The sequence below is a fragment of the Neovison vison genome, chromosome 1, assembly GCF_020171115.1.
Source record: "Neovison vison isolate M4711 chromosome 1, ASM_NN_V1, whole genome shotgun sequence".
NCBI lineage: Eukaryota > Metazoa > Chordata > Mammalia > Carnivora > Mustelidae > Neogale > Neogale vison.
In genome coordinates, this window is record NC_058091.1 from 83,141,623 (window position 1) to 83,162,661 (window position 21,039).

General features: G+C 41.2%; 1 protein-coding gene across 1 annotated transcript; it reads left to right on the top strand.

Moving 5' to 3' along the window:
- Nucleotides 1-769: 769 nt before the first annotated feature.
- On the top strand, nt 770-20,998 carry LOC122899372 (amine sulfotransferase-like). The gene is made up of 6 exons (XM_044237002.1): nt 770-911; nt 10,181-10,386; nt 16,427-16,550; nt 17,567-17,661; nt 19,438-19,621; nt 20,877-20,998. The coding sequence occupies exons 1-6, from the start codon at nt 770-772 to the stop codon at nt 20,996-20,998; spliced, it is 873 nt and encodes a 290-aa protein (XP_044092937.1).
- Nucleotides 20,999-21,039: the final 41 nt, after the last annotated feature.

Here is a 21,039-nt window from a genome sequence, read left to right on the forward strand (position 1 = left end):
CACATAAAAGATGATTCATGAGACCAGTTTTGCACTTTCTGTGTGTCAACCATTATTTGCGTGTTTTCTCTCAGAGTTTTACTTTGTGCCGTTGTTCATTTTGTCATAGTGGACAACTGAATTGCTCAAATGCAAACTGGAAGACAGTCATGACTGTTAACTCATGCTTGCACTACCCCAGTCATTCTTAAAAAGTGGCACGTTAAGAAAGAAAACAAAATTTAAAGTTACCAAAGAGAACATAAATACATAAATCCCACTCAGAAAATATATAAAGAAAAGCTTCCAGAAACCTGCTGGAAGCTAACACGTTGTACTTCAGTTACGGGGGTGGGGGTAAATCCCAGGTGATGAAGGGGTGCTGAGAGATGAGTGTGTCAAAAGCCTGTTCAAGTCCAACTTGTATGTTCATTTGTATGTGTGTTTGTATATATACATATATATGTATGCTTTCGATTAAAGTATCATTTTTGCAACTACAAAAATTATTTTTAAACCATTTTCCCTGTAGCTATAAAAATGGAGCACATACCCATAAAACTAACCTCTAGCCCATGAACATCTGTCTCCTGGCATTGGATCAAACTCACACTCAGAACCCAGGACAGTAACTTTCAGAGCCAGCCAGTTTTCAGTGACTGTGAAGAAAACAAGATATCAGTTTCTTTTCTCAGCATATGGTCAACAACTGAGAGACAGAAGGGAAGAAAACAAAATTTTACTAATTTCTTTCCAATCGTATTGTCTCTCTTTTGCAGGTGATTGAAGTATGGAAGACATGGAGAAATTCTTATTCAAATTTAAAGGATATTATTTTAATCGTTCATCACTTGATATTGGCTTTATAGAAAATTTAGATAATTTTGAAATCAGAGAAAATGATGTCTTCATAGTCACATATCCCAAATCTGGTGAGTTCTCTATTCTAATAGTTAATCTAAGAAATAACATGATACTTTTATATGTGGGAACTCTGATTTTTTGTAGTATTCTATATGGACATATACACATAATCAATTGAATATTATAGTGTCAACTGAATTTAATATCTTATGAAGCAGGTATTTTACAATGTATCTAGGAGGGGTTTTTTTTAGATTTATTTATTTATGTATTTATTTGTCAGAGAGACAGAGACAGCAAGACAGCACATAAGCAGGGTGAGTGGCAGGCAGAGGAAGAAACAGGACCCTGGGATCATGACCTGACCTGAGGCAGATGTTAAACCAACTAAGCCACCCAGGTTTCCCTAGAAGTTATTTTTGATGTGGACAAGGAAACGGAGAGAATACTGAAGTAACTATGTTGAAGACACCCTATCAAACACTAAGGTGCTAAAATGGGCTTGGAAAGGATGCAGAAATATTTACCATTTAGGCAGCTACTTTGGACAGAGAGTTGAGATTGTATCTAATAACCAAGTGCATGAGAAGGAGGAAAATTAACTTATACTAATACCATAATGTGTAATAATCCCCACCTATTTGGGTCTACTTTTGCTATAGCACTCAGATCAGACTGAAACATATAGACATATGTATAAGGCATATGTTCATCTTTGTGCATGTATATATACATACACGTTTATTCACAGCCTTTGCTCATGTTTTGTTTCTGCTATATTCACTGTTGTGTCCTATGAGTTCTTGATATATTTTGATGTTAAACCTTTATCTAAAATGATTTGCAAATATTTTTCTCTCTTCTTAGGCTGATTTTTCTTTTTGTGGATAGTTTTCTTTGCTGTACAGAAAAATTTTTTGAGTTATGTCTTTTAATATGTATTAGAAAAGTATATAATTAGCACATCAAATCCATAGTTTTACAGATGTCACTATTTAGGATGAAACTAAAGGAGATAACAATGTTACACTTAAGTTAACCTCAAAAAAATATTGAGTAATAATACAGGAGGGCAATTTAGAAGTATCTATTTAAAACAAAAATATAAATAGCCTATGACTCTGCATTGAACGTCAAGGAAACAATCCTTGGTAAACACACATACATGCACACACACACACACACACACACACAATGTTCCTGTGTCGTGTTTTGTAACAGCAAAAGTGGAAAACTGCCTTAACTAGTTATCACAAAAGAAATGGGGAAGGTCTGATAGAGCCATATGATCACACTCTATTAGGCAGTTGCAAAGGATTAGTTGAAGCCACATTTAGCAAAACAACATGCATAGATCTCAAAAACAAGGTTAAGTGAAAAAAGCAAATTGCAGAACAACTCAAGATACCATTTGTATTAAATACACCATAGTAGTTTCAATGAACTCATATATATCAAAGTCTTAAAAGAGTCTAGCATACATAACAGCAATTTGAGAGAGATGGCCAATGGTAGTCGAAAGGGGCGAGATCTTTTATAAATCTAGTCTTAGAGAATGGATTCATGGGACACTTGAGTAATTAGATCTGGTTGAACATTTACAAAACACAATGCAGTAGACAATCAGGACAAGGTCACGGTCTGACACTGTACATGAACAAGCAAATATTGACCTCATAGCAGCAGGCTGTGCTTCCTCTGCACGGTCCCTGCAGCTGACACACCTAGTTCCCAGAGGGACCTTCACACACATTCGCCCAGGATGTGGCCCAGTCTACCTCTCCTCTACTTCCTTACAACCTAGGTTGGAGCCCAGGCACCTGGATACCATACATGATTGAAGCTAGAGGCTTCCTTAGGCCCTTCACATACCAGGTAAATTCCAGTGGGGCCCTGGAACTTTCTCAATAACCAAGGCATTTAGCATGTCCCAGATTTGAAGGCTCCTTCTTCCCCCAACAACTGGGATCAGAGCCCTCAGTGGTCTAGGTATGAGAAGGCTTGTCTTCTGATGGGTCAGCACATACTGGGCACCAAGCACAGATAAGGCCCCTAGCAAGGAGCTTGACATCATTAACTCCTATGGGGTAGGTCATATTGTTAGCTCCATTTTTACAGATGTGGAAACTGAGGCATGGAAATCTCAAAAGACATGCCCAACAACAAACAGGTAAGTGATTAAAAAAGAGGCTAGAACCCACAGTTGTCTGTCCTTAGAGCCAAACCCTACCAATTCAGCAAGTCAGCTCAGGAAGCCTGGAGGTGATCATCCTCTTCTGTCATTCAAAGTATGTACAAATATGATTCCCTGACCATGAGAAATCAGGAACCCACTGCATCTCCTCAGTAGGAGGGTAGAGATCATATCTGATTCAGCTCTGTATTTCGAGAAAAGAGTCTGACAAATAAAGAATGCTCAGGATATGCCTGATGGGTAACAAATGAATGAAAACATCAATGAGTGAATGAGGGCAATTTCACCTGACTGATTCCAGTGAGTTCCTAAACACCTCTGCCCAGCCCTGGGGTGCTGTCATACAGAGCTCTCTTGAGATCAGATTCTGCCTAGGCTTTTCTTTTCTTTTTAAAATTTTTTATTTTTTCAGTGTAACAGTATTCATTATTTTTGCATCACACCCAGTGCTCCATGCAATCCGTGCCCTCTCCAATACCCACCACCTGGATCCCCCAACCTCCCACCCCCTGCCCCTTCAAAACCCTCAGGTTGTTTTTCAGAGTCCATAGTCTCTCATGGTTTACCTCCCCTTCCAATTTCTCTCAACTCCCTTCTCCTCTCTATCTCCCCTTGTCCTCCATGCTATTTGTTATGCTCCACAAATAAGTGAAACCATATGATAATTGACTCTCTCTGCTTACTTATTTCACTCAGCATAATCTCTTCCAGTCCCTTCCATGTTGCTACAAAAGTTGGGTATTCATCCTTTCTGATGGAGGCATAATACTCCATAGTGTATATGGACTACATCTTCCTTATCTATTTGTCCGTTGAAGGGCATCTTGGTTCTTTCCATAGTTTGGCGACCGTGGCCATTGCTGCTATAAACATTGGGGTACAGATGGCCCTTCTTTTCACTACATCTGTATCTTTGGGGTAAATACCCAGTAGTGCAATTGCAGGGTCATAGGGAAGCTCTATTTTTAATTTCTTGAGGAATCTCCACACTGTTTTCCAAAGTGGCTGCACTAACTTGTATTCCCACCAACAGTGTAAGAGGGTTCCCCTTTCTCCACATCCTCTCCAACACATGTTGTTTCCTATCTTGCTAATTTTGGCCATTCTAACTGGTGTAAGGTGGTATCTCAATGAGGTTTTAATTTGAATCTCCCTGATGGCTAGTGATGATGAACATTTTTTCATGTGTCTGATAGCCATTTGTATGTCTTGATTGGAGAAGTGTCTGTTCATATCTTCTGTCTATTTTTTGATATAATTGTCTGTTTTTTGTGTGTTGAGTTTGAGGAGTTCTTTATAGATCCTGGATATCAACCTTTTTTTTTCCTAAGGATTATTCTCCAATATCTTTATTATTTGGCAAACACATTCATATATACAGATGTAGACACATATATACACATATACATACACAAATGCAAGGAAGATGCAAGGGGCCCAAGGGACCCATGATTATGGGTGATGATGGGGGAAAGTCTGGAAGAGGGAATAGGGTTAATGGACAGATGGCCCCGTTCAGCTCAGTTCAGTTTAGCACCTTCCTCCAAAGGCCTGGGTGCTCCTGTAGCTGAGAATTTTTGCTCCAAACCTAGGATCACCTCTGTTCTACTTGGTAATTGACAGCTGTGCCTGAATCCCATAATTATACCAGTTAGGGACAAGAGGTAGGGGAAGGTTGGGGCTAAATATCCAGAGATTGGGAGAGGTGTAGCATAGGGATAGAGACAGGGCAGAATTATTGTTACCATTCACTGGGGTTGGGGAGAGCATCTGGGTACTTGGTGAGGTGGAAGGTCAGGATTTTGCTGCTCAGTTTCTTTGCTCAAGGTAGACTGCAAAGAGGCTCTCAGCCTTGGTGTCGAACTCCTGTTTGTAAGAGAAGACAATGGCCTGGATGTGGCAAGTTGATTATTCCTTGATGTAATTGACCATCTCGCCAATGTTGGTGTCATCCAGGGCAGCATCAATCTCATTCAGGATAATGAAGGGGACTGGCTTGTTATTGTGGATGGCCAGGAACAAGGCTGGAGCAGCCACTGTTCTCTCAAGCACCGACAAATTGTACATAGACCAGAAACGTTTGCCAGGAGCCACAGAGTTGTAGTTGGTGCCATCCCAGTAGGACTCCTCAGGGTTCTCAGGGCTCAGAAATGTCTGAGTACTCTGTTGTCAGATAAGGCTTGTAAATCTCATTAATTTTGGTGGCCACACATTCAAAGAAAACATTGAAGCAGTCAAGGTGCTCCTTCTTGATTTGTTCAAATGCCTGCTTGACTTTCCTGGCTTGCATTTGGGCTCCCCCAATCTCATCTGAGGTCTCCTGAAACTTATATCAGATACTTCCTAGATTTTCCACAGCTTTCATGTTAGGGCCAGCTATATGCTGGAGTACACTCGCTGCTCATTCAGCTTCTGCTGCAGTGTACTCACCTCCTGTTTGATCTCCTCAGCCTGGGCATCCTCGGATCTTTACACAGGTCACTATAGTCAAGCTCAATGAGGGCTTCTCACACAGAGTTACTGGAGGTTCACTGGAACTACTCACTAAATCCTCCCTCTGGGAGCTACACTCTCCCTGACTAATGCCATCCATCCATAGTGTCCTTAAACAGTGCTCACGTGATGTCTTACATCTGGCAGGCCTGTAGCAGATTGTGGTGGTCACTGCATTTCTGTTCAAGCTTGGTCTCAATGGCTATGACCTCCTTCTATAAAGGGTCATTTCCCTGTTGGTGTCTCAGTTTATTATGGACCTCCTCCATCTCATCATTCTTGTCATTCAACTCTGTTCCCTGTAGTTGTTTTCTCTAGTACAAGACTGTTGTATGGTTTCCCTCTCTCTCTTCTCCTTACCATGTTAATCTGTTTTGTTTCTAAAATTCCACAATATGAGTGAAATCATCTTGTCCTTCTCTTATGTTTTTTATTTAGCATAATATACTCTAGCTCCTTCCACGTCATAGCAATAGCAAGATTACATCCTTTTTGATGGTTGAGTAATATTCCATCGTTCCTCTTCTTTATCTGATTATCAGTCAATGGATGTTTAGGCTCTTTCCATCATTTGGCTCTTGTTGATAATGCTGCTGCAAACATGGTGCATGCATTTATCCCTTTATTTCAGGATTTTTGTATGTTTGGGTAAATACCTGATAGTGCAATTGCAGAGCTAGAGGGTCGTTCTATTTTTAATTTTTTGAGGAAGCTCCATACTGTTCTCCAACTGGCTGCACCAGTTTACATTCCCACCAACAGTGCAAGAGGGTTCTCCTTTCTCTCATTCTCACCAATATGTGTTGTGTTCTGGGCTGTAATTTCAGCCATCTGACAGGTGTGTTGTTTTATCTCGTTGTACTTTTGGTTAGTATCCCTGATGGTGAGTGATATTGAGCATCTTTCATGTGTCTGTCAGGCATCTGTATGTCTTCTTTGGAAAAAAAAGTCTTTTCATTTCTTTTGCCCATTTCTTAACTGATTTATTTGTTTTTTGAGTGTTGAGTTAGAAAAGTTCTTTAGAGACTTCAGATACTAACCCTTTATGAGATATGTCATTTGCACGTTATCTTCTCACATTCTGAAGATTGCCTTTTTAAAAATTTTTTTATTTTATTTTTTTCCAATTTATTTATTTTCAGAAAAACAGTATTCATTATTTTTTCACCACACCCAGTGCTCCATGCAAGCTGTGCCCTCTATAATACCCACCACCTGGTACCCCAACCTCCCACCCCCCCACCACTTCAAACCCCTCAGATTGTTTTTCAGAGTCCATAGTCTCTCATGGTTCATCTCCCCTTCCAATTTACCCAAAAGCACATACCCTCCCCAATGTCCATAACCCTACCCCCCCTTCTCCCAACCCCCCTCCCCCCAGCAACCCACAGTTTGTTTCGTGAGATTAAGAGTCACTTATGGTTTGTCTCCCTCCCTATCCCATCTTGTTTCATGGATTCTTCTCCTACCCACTTAAGCCCCCTTATTTTTTTTAAATTAAGTTTATTTCTTTTCAGCATAACAGTATTCATTATTTTTTTCACCACACCCAGTGCTCCATGCAATCCGTGCCCTCTATGATACCCACCACCTGGTACCCCAACCTCCCACCCCCCGCCACTTCAAACCCCTCAGATTGTTTTTAAATTTTTTTAAAAGATTTTATTCATTCATTTGACAGACAGAGATCAGAAGTAGGCAGAGAAGCAGGCAGAGAGAGAGAGGGAAGCAGGCTCCCCGCTGAGCAGAGAGCCCAGTGCTGAGCTCTATCCCAGGACCTTGGGATCACGACCTGAGCAGAAGGCAGAGGCTTAACCCACTGAGCCACCCAGGCGCCCCTGAGGATTGCATTTTAGTTTTATTGATTTTTTCCTTCACCGTGCAGAAGCTTATTATCTTTGTGATGTTCATATAATAGGGGACAGGAAGAGAGGAAATATTTGCAATGTTGACAATTAAAAATTATCTACAATGTAGTAGACTATAAATCAAGAAGTAGGGTACAAAAATCTAAGTATAAAAAGAGCCAAAGAACGAGCAGGAAATGTGCAGGGAAAAAAAATCACCTTCTACCAATACCAACAACTTCCCCAAACTGAGAAACAATGATATGTTCATTTACATCTCCTGGACTGAACACTGGAGGGGTGGATAACTCTGAATGCTGACAGGGAGTGCACAGAAATCTGCATGCATTAACATATTCCCCTTAGAGAGTAGATTGAAGCAGCTTCTCTGGAGAGCCATCTGGTACTCCCTGCACTACTGCAGTCCAGACATAGGAGGCAATTCCTGTCTTGCCTATTTGGCTCCAAGAAAATCTCATGCAGGTGCCTAGGGAGCAGGAGTGAGAGTGAACACTGCAAATTGTTTTGGGGGGGGGTGTCTGTTGGGGGAGAGGAGACAGGACAGTGTGGGAATGCACACCCTGAAACAGCATCTGTTAGACACAACGGATCAGATGTAACATATAAATAAATGTTAAACTACAGTGCACAGTGGTAAACAGAAACATATGATGCCCATGGATTGAAAATACAAACACAGGGCTCCTGGGAGGCTCAGTGGGTTAGGCCTCTGCCTTCGGCTCAGGTCGTGATCTCAGTGTCCTGGGATCTAGCCCCATATCGGGCTCTATGCTCAGCAGGGAGTCTGCTTCCCTCTCTCTCTCTCTACTTGTAATTTCTGTCTGTCAAATAAATAAATTTTTAAAAATCGAAAAAAAAAAGAAAAGAAAATACAAACACATACAATAATACCTATTTCATAAGAACACATTCCAGTAAAGTATGCATTTTAAGCCCCAAAGCTGGAAAGCCTGCTTGTCTCTGGTGGGGATAGGGGTAGGATGGAAGCAGGAGATGAGATAAAAAATTAAACAGATCAGTGAGGGACTACTGACAATCAGTGATGTTACTATATGAAGAACTGAAGGGAAAAGCTTAGTACATCATCATCTTGCTTACACCTGACAATGAAATAGGTGGAAAAAAAAGAAAAGAATGAAGGGAAGAAGGAAGGAAGGAAGGAAGGAAGGAAGGAAAGGAATGGAAGAAAGCGAAAGAAAGGAAGAAGGAAAGAAAGACAAAAGGACACACTATGAATGAAAGTGGCATGGGCACCTGGGAGCCTCAGTTAACTTCGGCTTTTGGTTCAGGTCATGATCCCAGGATCCTGGGATTGAGTTTTGCATCAGGGTCTCTGCTCAGTGGAGACTGCTTCTCTCTTTACCCTTTTCCCCTATTGTTATCCCTCTCTGTCACTCTCCCTCTCTCAAATAAAGAAAAAAAAGAAATAAAATCTTAAAAGACAAAAAGAAAGGTGAAGTGGGAGAAGCTGAACACATTTGAATTTTTGAATCTGTGCAGAGATTTTGCATTCTCTCATTGAGTCCCTATAGAACTGTGGCATTCTAGATAACTTCTCAGCTACCCTGAAGCTGTGATCCCTCCTGCAGAAGCAAGGTCTGTTATCTGGGAAAGCTGAAACGATGCCAGAAAGACTTCAGAACCTTGTAACAAAGAGTTTTCATTCAGTTTGAGCTCCAGCTGTCGTAACACAAAGGCCTCTTGTGGCCTTGGTCTTTCCTGGGCAACACTGGAGGACTACAACACCTATAATAAAGTCCTGGGTAGACCAGATAAGGGGCACACCAGCTGCACCTGTCGCAGGGAATGTGTGCCCAACGGTGATCTTGCTCACTGGGTGCTGCTACTTAGCATGGGTGATGGGATGGTCTCAGGAAGGAAGCCTGGGATGGGAATGGACAAGGGGCCAGTGGGTTTTCTCATTTCAGAAGCTGATTTGAGTCTTTCTGGAGCCTGTGAGTTTTGTATTTTTTTTTAATTTTTATTTATTTTTTTGTTAAATTTATTTATTTTCAGCATAACAGTATTCATTATTTGACTTTTTGTTGTGGTATTTTTAAAGCTTGCCTGGATATGTCAGAAGCATGACCTGTATGAGGTGTGTTTTCAATCTTAAAGTTCCATATATGAAGCAAGTACATGAACCATAAGGAAAATTATCAGGCAATTGCACCCACATATTTTGTGACAAATGTCCACTCTAAGTGAAATTAGGTGACATAGTCATCATAAGAATGGTAACAACCCACTAAAAGCGAAAGCTCCAACATTCTGCATCGTCTTTCCCTTCCCGTCTCCATGTAGGTGTCCAGGAGCCTCCTGTAGGGATTTATAATGAACATTGTTTCCTGAAGGGGAGATCACAGGAAACAGAAGCAAACATGGGGAAGCCCGCAAAGCTGGGAACTGCCTCCTTACATGGATTACCTTTTCCTTGGCTTCTTTTGGCTCATGTTCTAGGAGTGGGGTTGGGCAAGGAAGTAGAGAGGGAGGCATAGAAGATCATTTGAAAGTCCCATATGTGAAGCAGAAGAAACACAGAAGAGTCAAGGAATACATTTGTGGGACAAATGCCCACGGAGTTTCAGGTGGAGCATCTCCTAAAACAGGAAAAGAAAGGCCACGTTTGCTTTCTTTCTCCCACACTGCATTTACATATATTAACAATTCCATTCAGATGAAATCACATTGTACTTATTATAGTAACAAACTGATTAAAAATTCATGATACATCTACCTCCATTTTGGATCATCATTGAAAACAAAATTATTTCTTTTACAGGAACCATCTGGTTTCAGCAATTAAGTCTGATTTATTCTGAGGAACATCGCAAAGGCACTGGAAAACGGGAAACCATGGATCGAGTCCCCTTCTTTGAGTATAAAACTCCAGAAATGGATTTTGAGGAAAGACCATCCCCTTGTCTCTTCTCTACCCACCTCCCATACTACTTGGTTCCCAGTGGGCTGAAGAACAAAAAAGTCAAAGTAGGAAATGGACTCTGACTGTTGAGAGCTAACCACTCTTTTTCACTATTTCATTTCATTTCAGGATATCAACACCGTACACTCATCCAGCTGTTGGAAAATGTAGCATTTTACACACTTTAGTTTTCTTTTTTGTTTTAAGACTTTATTTAATTGAGAGGGAGGGAGGGAATAAGCAGGGCAGGTTGAGGGAGAAACAGGCTCCCTGCTGTAAAGGGCCCCTTCTGCCACCTCCACTCCCATGCAGGACTTGATCTCAGGACCCTGGGATCATGACCTGGGCTGAAGGCAGACACTAAACCAACTAAGTCGATCAGGCACCCCTTTACTTCAATTTTCAAGAGCCATCTGTTTTCTTATAGTATCAGATTTGTATCTTGCACCCTTTGTTTTCTGATTATACAAGTAATGCAGCCATTAGAAAATGAAAGAGTATATATGTGTCCATTTAATTTACTTTATACAGTGTGTTATAATATCATATATAAAATATATCCTTTCATTTTTGAATCAGCTGTATTAGCAAGGATGCATAAAATGCTAGCAATTTCTTCTGTTTACTCTGCATGTCCTCCCTCTTTCCTTTTCACACTTCACCGCTTTTTCCTACTTTCTCTTCAAATTGACCTTGTTCCTTGAATTCCAAGGGAACCTCAGAGGAAATCATTCATCTCTGCTGAAGAATTGTCTCTCCGTCTCCTGGGATCAGTCACCTCCATCCACTGATAATTTCAGCTCTTGACTCATGACTTTCCACTCTCCCTCTACTCCTTTGCTCATGGGATTATTTCTAACTTGAAGTGAATGGTCTTTTGTCAGCACCAGACAAGGGTGAGCCAAATTGTCCCAGCGGGGTCAATGGGAAAGAGGCAGTCATTCTCAGGGTCATGCAAGTGCAGGATTGCCTCCTTCATGTTGGCCTCCTCAGGCTCTGCACTGGCCTCCCATACCTCTAGTCCTGCCAAATTTCTTAGTATTGACACCATCACCAGCTACTTTTTCCTCCACCAATCTCCGGAGTTTATAAGGTGGTATAAACCGGCCTTTATTCTTGACACCATTTGCCATCTGTGTACCTGTTTATTTATTGCCCATTTCTGGCCAGAGTGTAAACATGAGAGAGATGGAGTTTGCAGTACACAGAACAGTGTCCAGAGGGTAGTAGAGTTGAGTGAATGAACAAAGGCATCACCAGTAATTGCCCTAACTTGAATCCTGACTTGAAGCACCTTGTTCTTTGAGAGCTGCTTCCTTTGCCTCCCACTCCTTTCAGGTGTCCCTGGAGTGACCAGTCACCACATTCGGAACTCCAGTCCCCTCCCCCTCCACCTCTCCACTCCCTCTCCACACTCTCTCATCCAAACTCTTCCAGCTCACGTCCACCAATGGCTCCATATTTGACATTCAAATCACTTTTGTCTCAATTCCCTTGCCCTAGTCAATTCTATTATGATCATCTGCCAACACCTAATTCTGGTGAAACCCAATATGTGTATATTTATACCTGTGTTCATGAATCTGGCAGTGTACTAGGAAAAAACCAATACACTTAAAAGTCGTATCTTCGTTTTACTTTAATGGCCTCAATTCTCAAATTTACATTTTAAATGTTTTGCTCTCCCCTCCCCTTTCTAAAATAACTACTTGCTATTGTCTTCTGTCTTCAAAAACCTCACTAGCAATCTGCTCTAAGGATCCCAGTAAACGGCTCTCAAAAAACCATTCCCAGTCAATGACCCCACATTAGAAACCTCCACTCATTGCCTTCCCTCCTTAAGAAGAAAGGTGGTATGTGTACCTCCTGATGGTATTTTGATTTTATCTTCAAACTATTCCACTTCCAACATTCCCTGTATTAAAAAATGTGTCATTATCTACCTAAGAGTGTTAGTATCAGGACAGGTGGCATAAGTGACTCAGTTGTACCTTTGGGTCTAGGTCACATTTTACTTCTCTAAACATATAGATTAATGACGAGAAGCTATTCTCAGGGCAGAAGCAGGAGGCATGAAGAGTCACAGCAAGGGAATGAAAAGAACTTCTTCCTTCATGTTTAGGAGGATCTTTTCTTTCATTACAGAGGTATCAACCACTGCTGACAGTTGTTTGATATTATCAGTCACTTTGTTGATATCAGGTAATCCCCATGTGAGAAGCCCTCTATTTCCAGTACAATGGGACCACTCAGTGCTCATATCATCTTCCTCACCTAGCTTAAGGTTGGCTCCAGGCAATGTGCAGGGAGGCAGTAGGTGACTGAAAGCTTTCCTAGATGCTTCCCAAGAATCACACAATATATACATGCCATTGCACAGTGAAAATACAAGCCTTGGGTTTCATCTTTGTGTACGGTGTAAGAGAATGGTCGAGTTTCATTCTTCTACATATAGCTGTCCAGTTTTCCCAGCACCATTTATTGAAGAGACTGTCTTTTTTCCACTGCATAATTTTTCCTGTTTTGTCGAAGATTAATTGACCATAGAGTTGAGGGTCCATATCAGGGCTCTCTACTCTGTTCCACTGGTCTATGTGTCTGTTTTTATGCCAGTACCATGCTGTCTTGGTGATCACAGCTTTGTAATAAAGCTTGAAATCAGGTAACGTGATGCCGCCAGCTTTATTTTTGTTTTTCAACATTTCCTTAGCGATTCGAGGTCTCTTCTGATTCCATACAAATTTTTGGATTATTTGCTCCAGCTCTTTGAAGAATGCCGGTGGAATTTTGATCGGAACGGCATTAAAAGTATAGGTTGCTCTAGGCAGTATAGACATTTTAACAATGTTTATTCTTCCGATCCAAGAGCATGGAATGGTCTTCCATCTATTTGTGTCTTCTTCCATTTCTTTCATGAGTGTTCTGTAGTTCCTTGAGTACAGATCCTTTACCTCTTTGGTTAGGTTTATTCCCAGGTATCTTATGGTTCTTGGTGCTATAGTAAATGGAATCGATTCTCTAATTTCCCTTTCTGTATTTTCATTGTTAGTGTATAAGAAAGCCACTGATTTCTGCACATTGACTTTGTATCCTGCCACGTTGCTGAATTGTTGTATGAGTTCTAGTAGTTTGGGGGTAGAGTCTTTTGGGTTTTCCATATAAAGAATCATGTCATCTGCGAAGAGAGAGAGTTTGACTTCTTCATTACCAATTTGGATACCTTTTTTTTCTCTCTGTTGTCTCATTGCTGTTGCTAGGACTTCTAATACTATGTTGAACAAGAGGGGTGAAAGTGGGCATCCTTGTCTTGTTCCTGATCTCAATGGGAAGGCTGCAAGCTTTTTCCCATTGAGGATGATATTTGCTGTGGGTCTATCATAGATGGATTTTTTTTTTTAAAGATTTATTTATTTATTTATTTGACAGAGAGAGATCACAAGTAGGCATAGAGGCAGGCAGAGAGAGAGAGAGAGAGAGGAGGAAGCAGGCTCCCTGCTGAGCAGAGAGCCCGATGCGGGACTCGATCCCAGGACCCTGAGATCACGACCTGAGCCGAAGGCAGCGGCTTAACCCACTGAGCCACCCAGGTGCCCTTTCATAGATGGATTTGATGAGGTTCAGGAATGTTCCCTCTATCCCTATACTTTGAAGCGTTTTAATCAGGAACGGATGCTGGATTTTGTCAAATGCTTTTTCTGCATCAATTGAGAGGACCATGTGGTTCTTCTCTCTTCTCATATTAATTTGTTGTATCACATTGATTGATTTGTGAATGTTGAACCATCCTTGTAGCCCAGGGATGAATCCCACCTGATCATGGTGGATAATCTTTTTAATGTGCTGTTGGATCCTGTTTGCTAGGATCTTGTTGAGAATCTTAGCATCCATATTCATCAGTGATATTGGTCTGAAATTCTCCTTTTTGGTAGGGTCCTTGCCTGGTTTGGGGATCAGGGTAATGCTGGCTTCATAAAAAGAGTCTGGAAGTTTTCCTTCTGCTTCAATTTTTTGAAACAGCTTCAGGAGAATAGGTGTTATTTCTTCTTTGAAGGTTTGGTAGAATTCCCCAGGGAATCCGTCAGGTCCTGGGCTCTTGTTTTTTGGGAGGTTTTTGATCACTGATTCAATCTCGTTATTAGATATCGGTCTATTCAGGTTGTCGATTTCTTCCTGGCTCAATGTTGGTAGTTTATATTTTTCCAGGAATGCATCCATTTCGTTTATGTTGCTAAGCTTATTGGAATATAACTGTGGAATCCATCAGAATCCTAGAGGAGAACATAGGCAGTAATCTCTTCGATATCAGCCACAGCAACTTCTTTCAAGATACGTCTCCAAAGGCAAAGGAAACAAAAGCGAAAATAAACTTTTGGGACTTCATCAAAATCAAAAGCTTCTGCACAGCAAAGGAAACAGTCAAAAAAACAAAGAGGCAACCCACGGAATGGGAGAAGATATTTGCAAATGACAGTACAGACAAAAGGTTGATATCCAGGATCTATAATGAACTCCTCAAACTCAACACACACGAAGCAGGCAAACACATCAAAAAATGGGCAGAAGATATGAACAGACACTTCTCCAATCAAGACATACAAATGGCTATCAGACACATGAAAAAATGCTCATCATCATTAGCCCTCAGGGAGATTCAAATTAAAACCACATTGAGATAGCACCTTACACCAGTTAGAATGGCCAAAATTAACAAAACAGGAAACAACATGTGTTGGAGAGGATGTGGAGAAAGGGGAACCTTCTTACACTGTTGGTGGGAATGCAGGTTGGTGCAGCCTCTTTGGAGAACAGTGTGGAGATTCCTCAAGAAATTAAAAATAGAGCTTCCCTATGACCCTGCAATTGCACTCTTGGGTATTTACCCCAAAGACACAGATGTAGTGAAAAGAAGGGCCATCTGTACCCCAATGTTTATAGCAGCAGTGGCCACGGTCGCCAAACTATGGAAAGAACCAAGATGCCCTTCAATGGATGAATGGATAAGGAAGATGTGGTCCATATACACTATGGAGTATTATGCCTCCATCAGAAAGGATGAATACCCAACTTTTATAGCAACATGGACGGAACTGGAAGAGATTATGCTGAGTGAAATAAGTCAAGCAGAGAGAGTCAATTATCATATGGTTTCACTTATTTGTGGAGCATAACAAATAGCATGGAGGACATGGGGAGTTAGAGAAGAGAAGGCAATTGGGGGAAATTGGAAGGGGAGGTGAACTATGAGAGACTATGGGCTCTGAAAAACAGTCTGAGGGGTTTGAAGTGGCGGGGGGGTGGGAGGTTGGGGTACCAGGTGGTGGGTATTGTAGAGGGCATGGCTTGAATGGAGCACTGGGTGTGGTGAAAAAATAATGAATAATGTTTTTCTGAAAATAAATAAATTGGAAAAGAAAAAAAACAAGCCTTGGGTTTCATCCAGGGCCCCTGAATATTCTGTACACACAGCGAATAAGCCACTTAAATGTGGGTTGGACAGGATTGATGATATTTTATATTCTAATGTTATTGGGTTGCTTAGGTGTTTTATGAAAGTGTGCCTTTGGATTGTTTAAAGCAAACAACTTTTTAAATGAATCCTATATTCCTCCAATACAAAAAATACTGAAGTAAGTACTGCATGAAAAGTACCTATAGTTTACACTATGAAGATACATGAATAAGAACTATATAAGCCATATGCTGAAGGATGAAAAAGCACACTCTGAATTTTCTAAGATGATTTGAAAATATCTTAGTACATTTTTCCTATTGATATACAATTTTATGGCTATGGGTCATTGTGGCATGTATTAGTTTGTTGCTATAGGGACAAGAGGCTATTGTTGCTCTCTTTCAGGGTGAGTTGAGAAGAGGTACCATGGGAGGTGTGTCTTGAGGAGTAATTGATAGTCACTAGGCCAATCAGAAAGGGAGAGGCATGGCTGAGAAGGGGAAACCCAAAATACAAAGAGGGCTGAGTATATACATGATCCGATTAGGAAAGTGTAAATTAAGAAATAAACTTCATCCGATCAGAAGGTAGTAGGGTAAAAATATGAGAGAATGAAAAACTCAGAAATAATAAATACCTCCTTTTCTTTCCAGATTATTTATGTATACAGAAACCCTAAAGATGTTATGTGCTCATATTTTCACTTTGCAAAGAATGTGATATCACAATTTACAGGTACCTTTGAGGAATTCATGAAACAATTTCTCGAAGGAAGAGGTAACTATAATTTATAGCATAAGCAACATGTTTGGCATCCTGTGGTAAAATTTTAAGCTTAGTGAATTTGGCAGGGAGAAGATGAAATAAAAATGAACAGGAGTTAGTAATCAATGTATCAAAGCAGTTGGTAGTGTAGTCTTGGATGACCATGACCAGGCATTGTTAGAAATTTTGCTTACTCCTGCTCCCTCTCAGGAGACTGTCAAGTTACAGTTATATCACCAGAAAATATTTAAATTTACATTTAACCATGGCAAAAGGAATTCACGAGCTTACAGTTTTCCCTTCTAGCTCAGAGAGAAGCATCTCAGTTTAGATCACAAGATTGGGCTGTGCACAGCATATTGCATGGGGAGCTCTACTTGACAATGTTCTGTTCCACGGTCCTTTCTCTTTTTAAAATTTTTAAAATTTTTTTAAATTTTTTAAGTGTTCTCTAAGCCCAGTGTGGGACTTGAACTCACAACCCCACCATCAAGTGCTGTATACTCTATCCTGGGAGGTAGCCAGGTGCTCCCTGCATTCTTTTCTGAGGTGCCAGTGTGCCTGCTTGATCAGGAGATATGCCTACAGATGTAGGGATGATGATCTGGAACAGGAGACTTAACTAACATTAGTCTCTGTGCAGAGCTCAAGTAACCCATCAGGGAGCCTTCATGTTGCATGAGGCAGGGAAATAGCTCTGTGTATCTTTGGGGACAGGGAGAGAAGCAAAGAGGAGAGGATTCCTTTCTCTGTTCTCCAGGTTCAGTTTTTCTCTTCCTGTGGGTAGATGATTTTCTGTCTATATGAAATGCATTTTTAAGAGACTGATTGCTCCTTGAGTTCATGTAATTGCTTCCCATGGGAAAGTGGATAGCTCTCCCATAAGCAGGTGCCAGAGGAAATCAGGTATCTGCAAACAGACTTCCTTTTCCTTCCGTGTTAATAAGATTCCTGCACCTCCCACAACTGTAGTTTCTTCTCAATCTATTCAACATATTTACCCTAATATGTACCTGTTTTTCTCACAGTGATGGGAAGCCTTTGGTTTGACCACATCAAAGGTTGGTATGAGCACAGAAGCCTCTTCAACATTCAGTTCATGATGTATGAGGAGATGAAGAAGGTGAGAAACATGACATCAGAGACTTCATGGCAGCTGAAAGGCACCCTGACCGAATGAATTAATTGTTCGTGGGTAGAAAATCCAAAAACAATATCGAATTTGAGATCCCAGATTAGGTGTACAGGAGACCTCTTTCTTCTATCAACCTGTACCTTGATTACCAGGTTGTCATTTACAATTAATTAACTGGAACTTTCTTTAACTGACTGTGTGTGAGGCATTGTCTGTTTATCTATGAGGCCATACACATGTTTGACTATCATGAGCCAGATTTTTGGTCACCCCTTGATGAATTATGAAATCAATTTTCTGCATTTTGATTCTGGTAACTTTCTAGGTGTTATATTCAACATTGTGGGATGCATCTCATGGGGAACTTTAATCTTATCTGTGTATGGTTAAGCACTATACGAAAAATTAAATGAAATGTCTGTGTTTGATTAGGAGGAATACAGCTCCCAGTAGTCAACGATGAACGCATTAAAACAGGAGAAGTTCTATTACTGATTGTCTGACTCCCAGAGGCAGGCTAGCCTGATAGAGTTTGTGGCATCCTCAGCATGTCGTGAATGTCCCAGGCATTTTCTGTCCTTCTTTCCTAGCATATCTAGTGTGGCAATGATGTCTCCTCTCATATTAGCAGGATGGTTCTTGTAGCTCCAAAGTGATGTCCTTAGATGACAGCATGTATGGCAGAAAGAGAGGGAAGTGGGACAAGAAGGACTTCCTTGCCTTGCTTTGCTACCATCTCATCACTGGGAGGAAAATCACTCTTTTAAACTTCTATTTGACTTCATCTTTCTGTTTCAATACCAAAATTGGGGCATTGTGACCACCCTAGATGAATGTCTTGTAGAGAGCAATGGGAGTGCATGAGGATCTTGGATCAGTCAGGATCATTACAGGACAGGGACTGGGCACTGCTGCCCGAACACCACCAGGGATCTCTAAGCAGGAAAGAGGAGAAAAAGCTGCAAGCCAGGCAAGATTAAGGGCTGCCACCTGCTGAGTATTTGTCCCTGGTTTCTGTTATCCCTGCCCCAAGCTCATGACACCATGCCTGGACTCTCTTGTTGAATCTGTAACACCTACCAAAGAGAGACTCCCACCGTGATTGGCCTTGTAACATTCTTCACACTATGGCCTCTCCATTGCCTCCAGCCTCTTCTCCCCACTTTCTCACCTGAGCCGAGTGCCTGTGAAGCTACACCAGGGAAACTCAAATTCTGATGGTCCTGTGACCTGGTATCTCATACCTTCCATGCAACCCCAGCACTGTGTATATTCTTTCTTTTGTCTGGACTCCACCCCTTCAGTGTGACTATCTAGAAAACACCTCTTTTTGCTTGAATTCTCAGGACAAATTTGACATCTCTGTTGAGACTTTCTCTGAATTCTGTTACACACCTACTCTCTGCCCATAGGTCTGAGTACTGATTTCCCAGCTCCGATTCCCTGTTGTGCCTCTGTGCCCTTGCTCCTTCGCATGGGCAGTGTCTGACATAGGTATCTGCTCCCCCAATACTTGCTGAGCTAACGCAGATAAAATGAACATGAGTGTTCCTAAATGAACCCAAATATGTTCTAGAACGTGCACAGTGAAAGATGAATTTATCAAGAAGGAATAAGCAAGTCACTTCTCATAGTACAACTCCATTTTTCTAGCCAGCATAGGTACCTGCATTTTTCACTCCCCTAACGATACTTAGGTGTGACTTTTGCTGAAGTCTTCTTTCTTATAATGTGCAAAATTTATCATACTCTGATTTATTTCAGGATCCCAGAGGTTCTGTGTTAAAAATCTGCAAGTTTCTGGAAAAAGGATTGAGTGACGAGGATATGGATGCTGTTGTGAGACAGGCCATATTTGAGAACATGAAGGATGACCCACTGGCAAATTATGACAGTATAATAGCCACTGTATTTGGGCCAAATGCAAAAGGTCATTTCCTTCGCAAAGGTGAGGGTGAACAGTGAGTGGCCAAGTTGCACTCTGGTAGCAATGGGGCAGAGTGTAGCTTCTAAGTTTGTTGGTGGACTCTCCTAACATCATGGGCCCTCATGGGCCTGTTCATTTGGCTAGAAAGATGACTTCCTATGATTTCTTCTGATGATCTACATGGAGATTCTAGTATTTGTTCTCTGAATGAATCTAATGAGTAACATACAGTCACAAGGTCTTCCCCATGGCCCCCTGACAATCTACCGATTCCTAGCAAAATGTCTCCACAAATGGTTGTTCATTTAGTGTTAGTCTGCTTCCCCTCATTAGTGTGGGCTCAGCTGGGCTCATTTTTGATGGAGAGGTAATGACAGGTCTGTGGCCCTCACTGGCTGCTCTTCCTTCTCTGTGCTTTACCCTCAAGCTCCTCTGGGGATGGCTTAAGAACACACATTCACTGCACTTTTGCTCTTGGGCAGGACTGTCATGTGTCCTCTAGGAAACCAGATTCTTACATCATAAAAAGGTATAGGAATATCGCCATTGTCTCCATATCTCATACCTGTGGTGACTGGAATTTTAAATGAATAGCTCCTTATATAACTGATACATTGGAACATATTGAAATATTTTTTTATTTATACAATCATTCTAAATGATATTTTATGATTTTAATACATGGAAAATGTATCATACAGAATTAGAGACAAATTTTGCATTTGGTCAAGGGTTCTATGCCTCTATGTCAAGTAGCAGGAAATACTTGCTTTGACTTCTCTAAAATAGGATTTCCTTCATTTAATCTCTTCCTATGTCTTTTCCTGTTCAACTCAAAAATTGACCACTGGTACCTGGGAGCCCACCTGAGGTGGGGACTTGCCTTCCTGTATGCCCCACACACCCTACCGTGTTGTCGATGCTAAGGCCCTTCTCAACTACCTTTGTCCTTGCACATGCCACTGTTTCTCTTTGAAAACAGAAAATGTTCTGTGTTCCTCCATCTTTCACACACCTGAAAATGACAGACTGAAATGGTTAAGAGGAAAACTAGGAGGGCTAATGATCTTCAATTATAGCATAACTGCCAGGATGAGTTTGCCCCCGGCCAGGAGGTGAGAGAGTGACGGGGCATGGCCGTGTGCAGAAGTCAGTGTGGGGCCTTATGGGGAGAAAAATGAGAGTGCCAGCAATGCTTCTCCCAACACCACTAAGGTATCAAGCCTCCTCTTCCGCGGAATCTTCACAGATGCAGTTGCCTTCTTTTTCTTCCCAGGTACCATCGGAGACTGGAAAAATCACCTGACTGTTGAGCAGAATGAAAGGTTTGACAAGATTTTCCAAAGGGAGATGAAAGATTTTCCCCTGGAGTTCATCTGGGACATGAATGAAGACTAGAATGCGAAGCAAAGCACAGATCCTTTAAGAAAGCACTTTCA

Excerpts from the sequence above, each read along its gene's own strand:
- LOC122899372 (XM_044237002.1), top strand. The coding sequence starts at position 770 with ATGGAAGACATGGAGAAATTCTTATTCAAATTTAAAGGATATTATTTT. Across the intron at positions 16,551-17,566 it reads ACAATTTCTCGAAGGAAGAG|TGATGGGAAGCCTTTGGTTT; the intron begins GTAACTATAATT and ends TTTTTCTCACAG. Across the intron at positions 17,662-19,437 it reads TGTATGAGGAGATGAAGAAG|GATCCCAGAGGTTCTGTGTT; the intron begins GTGAGAAACATG and ends GATTTATTTCAG.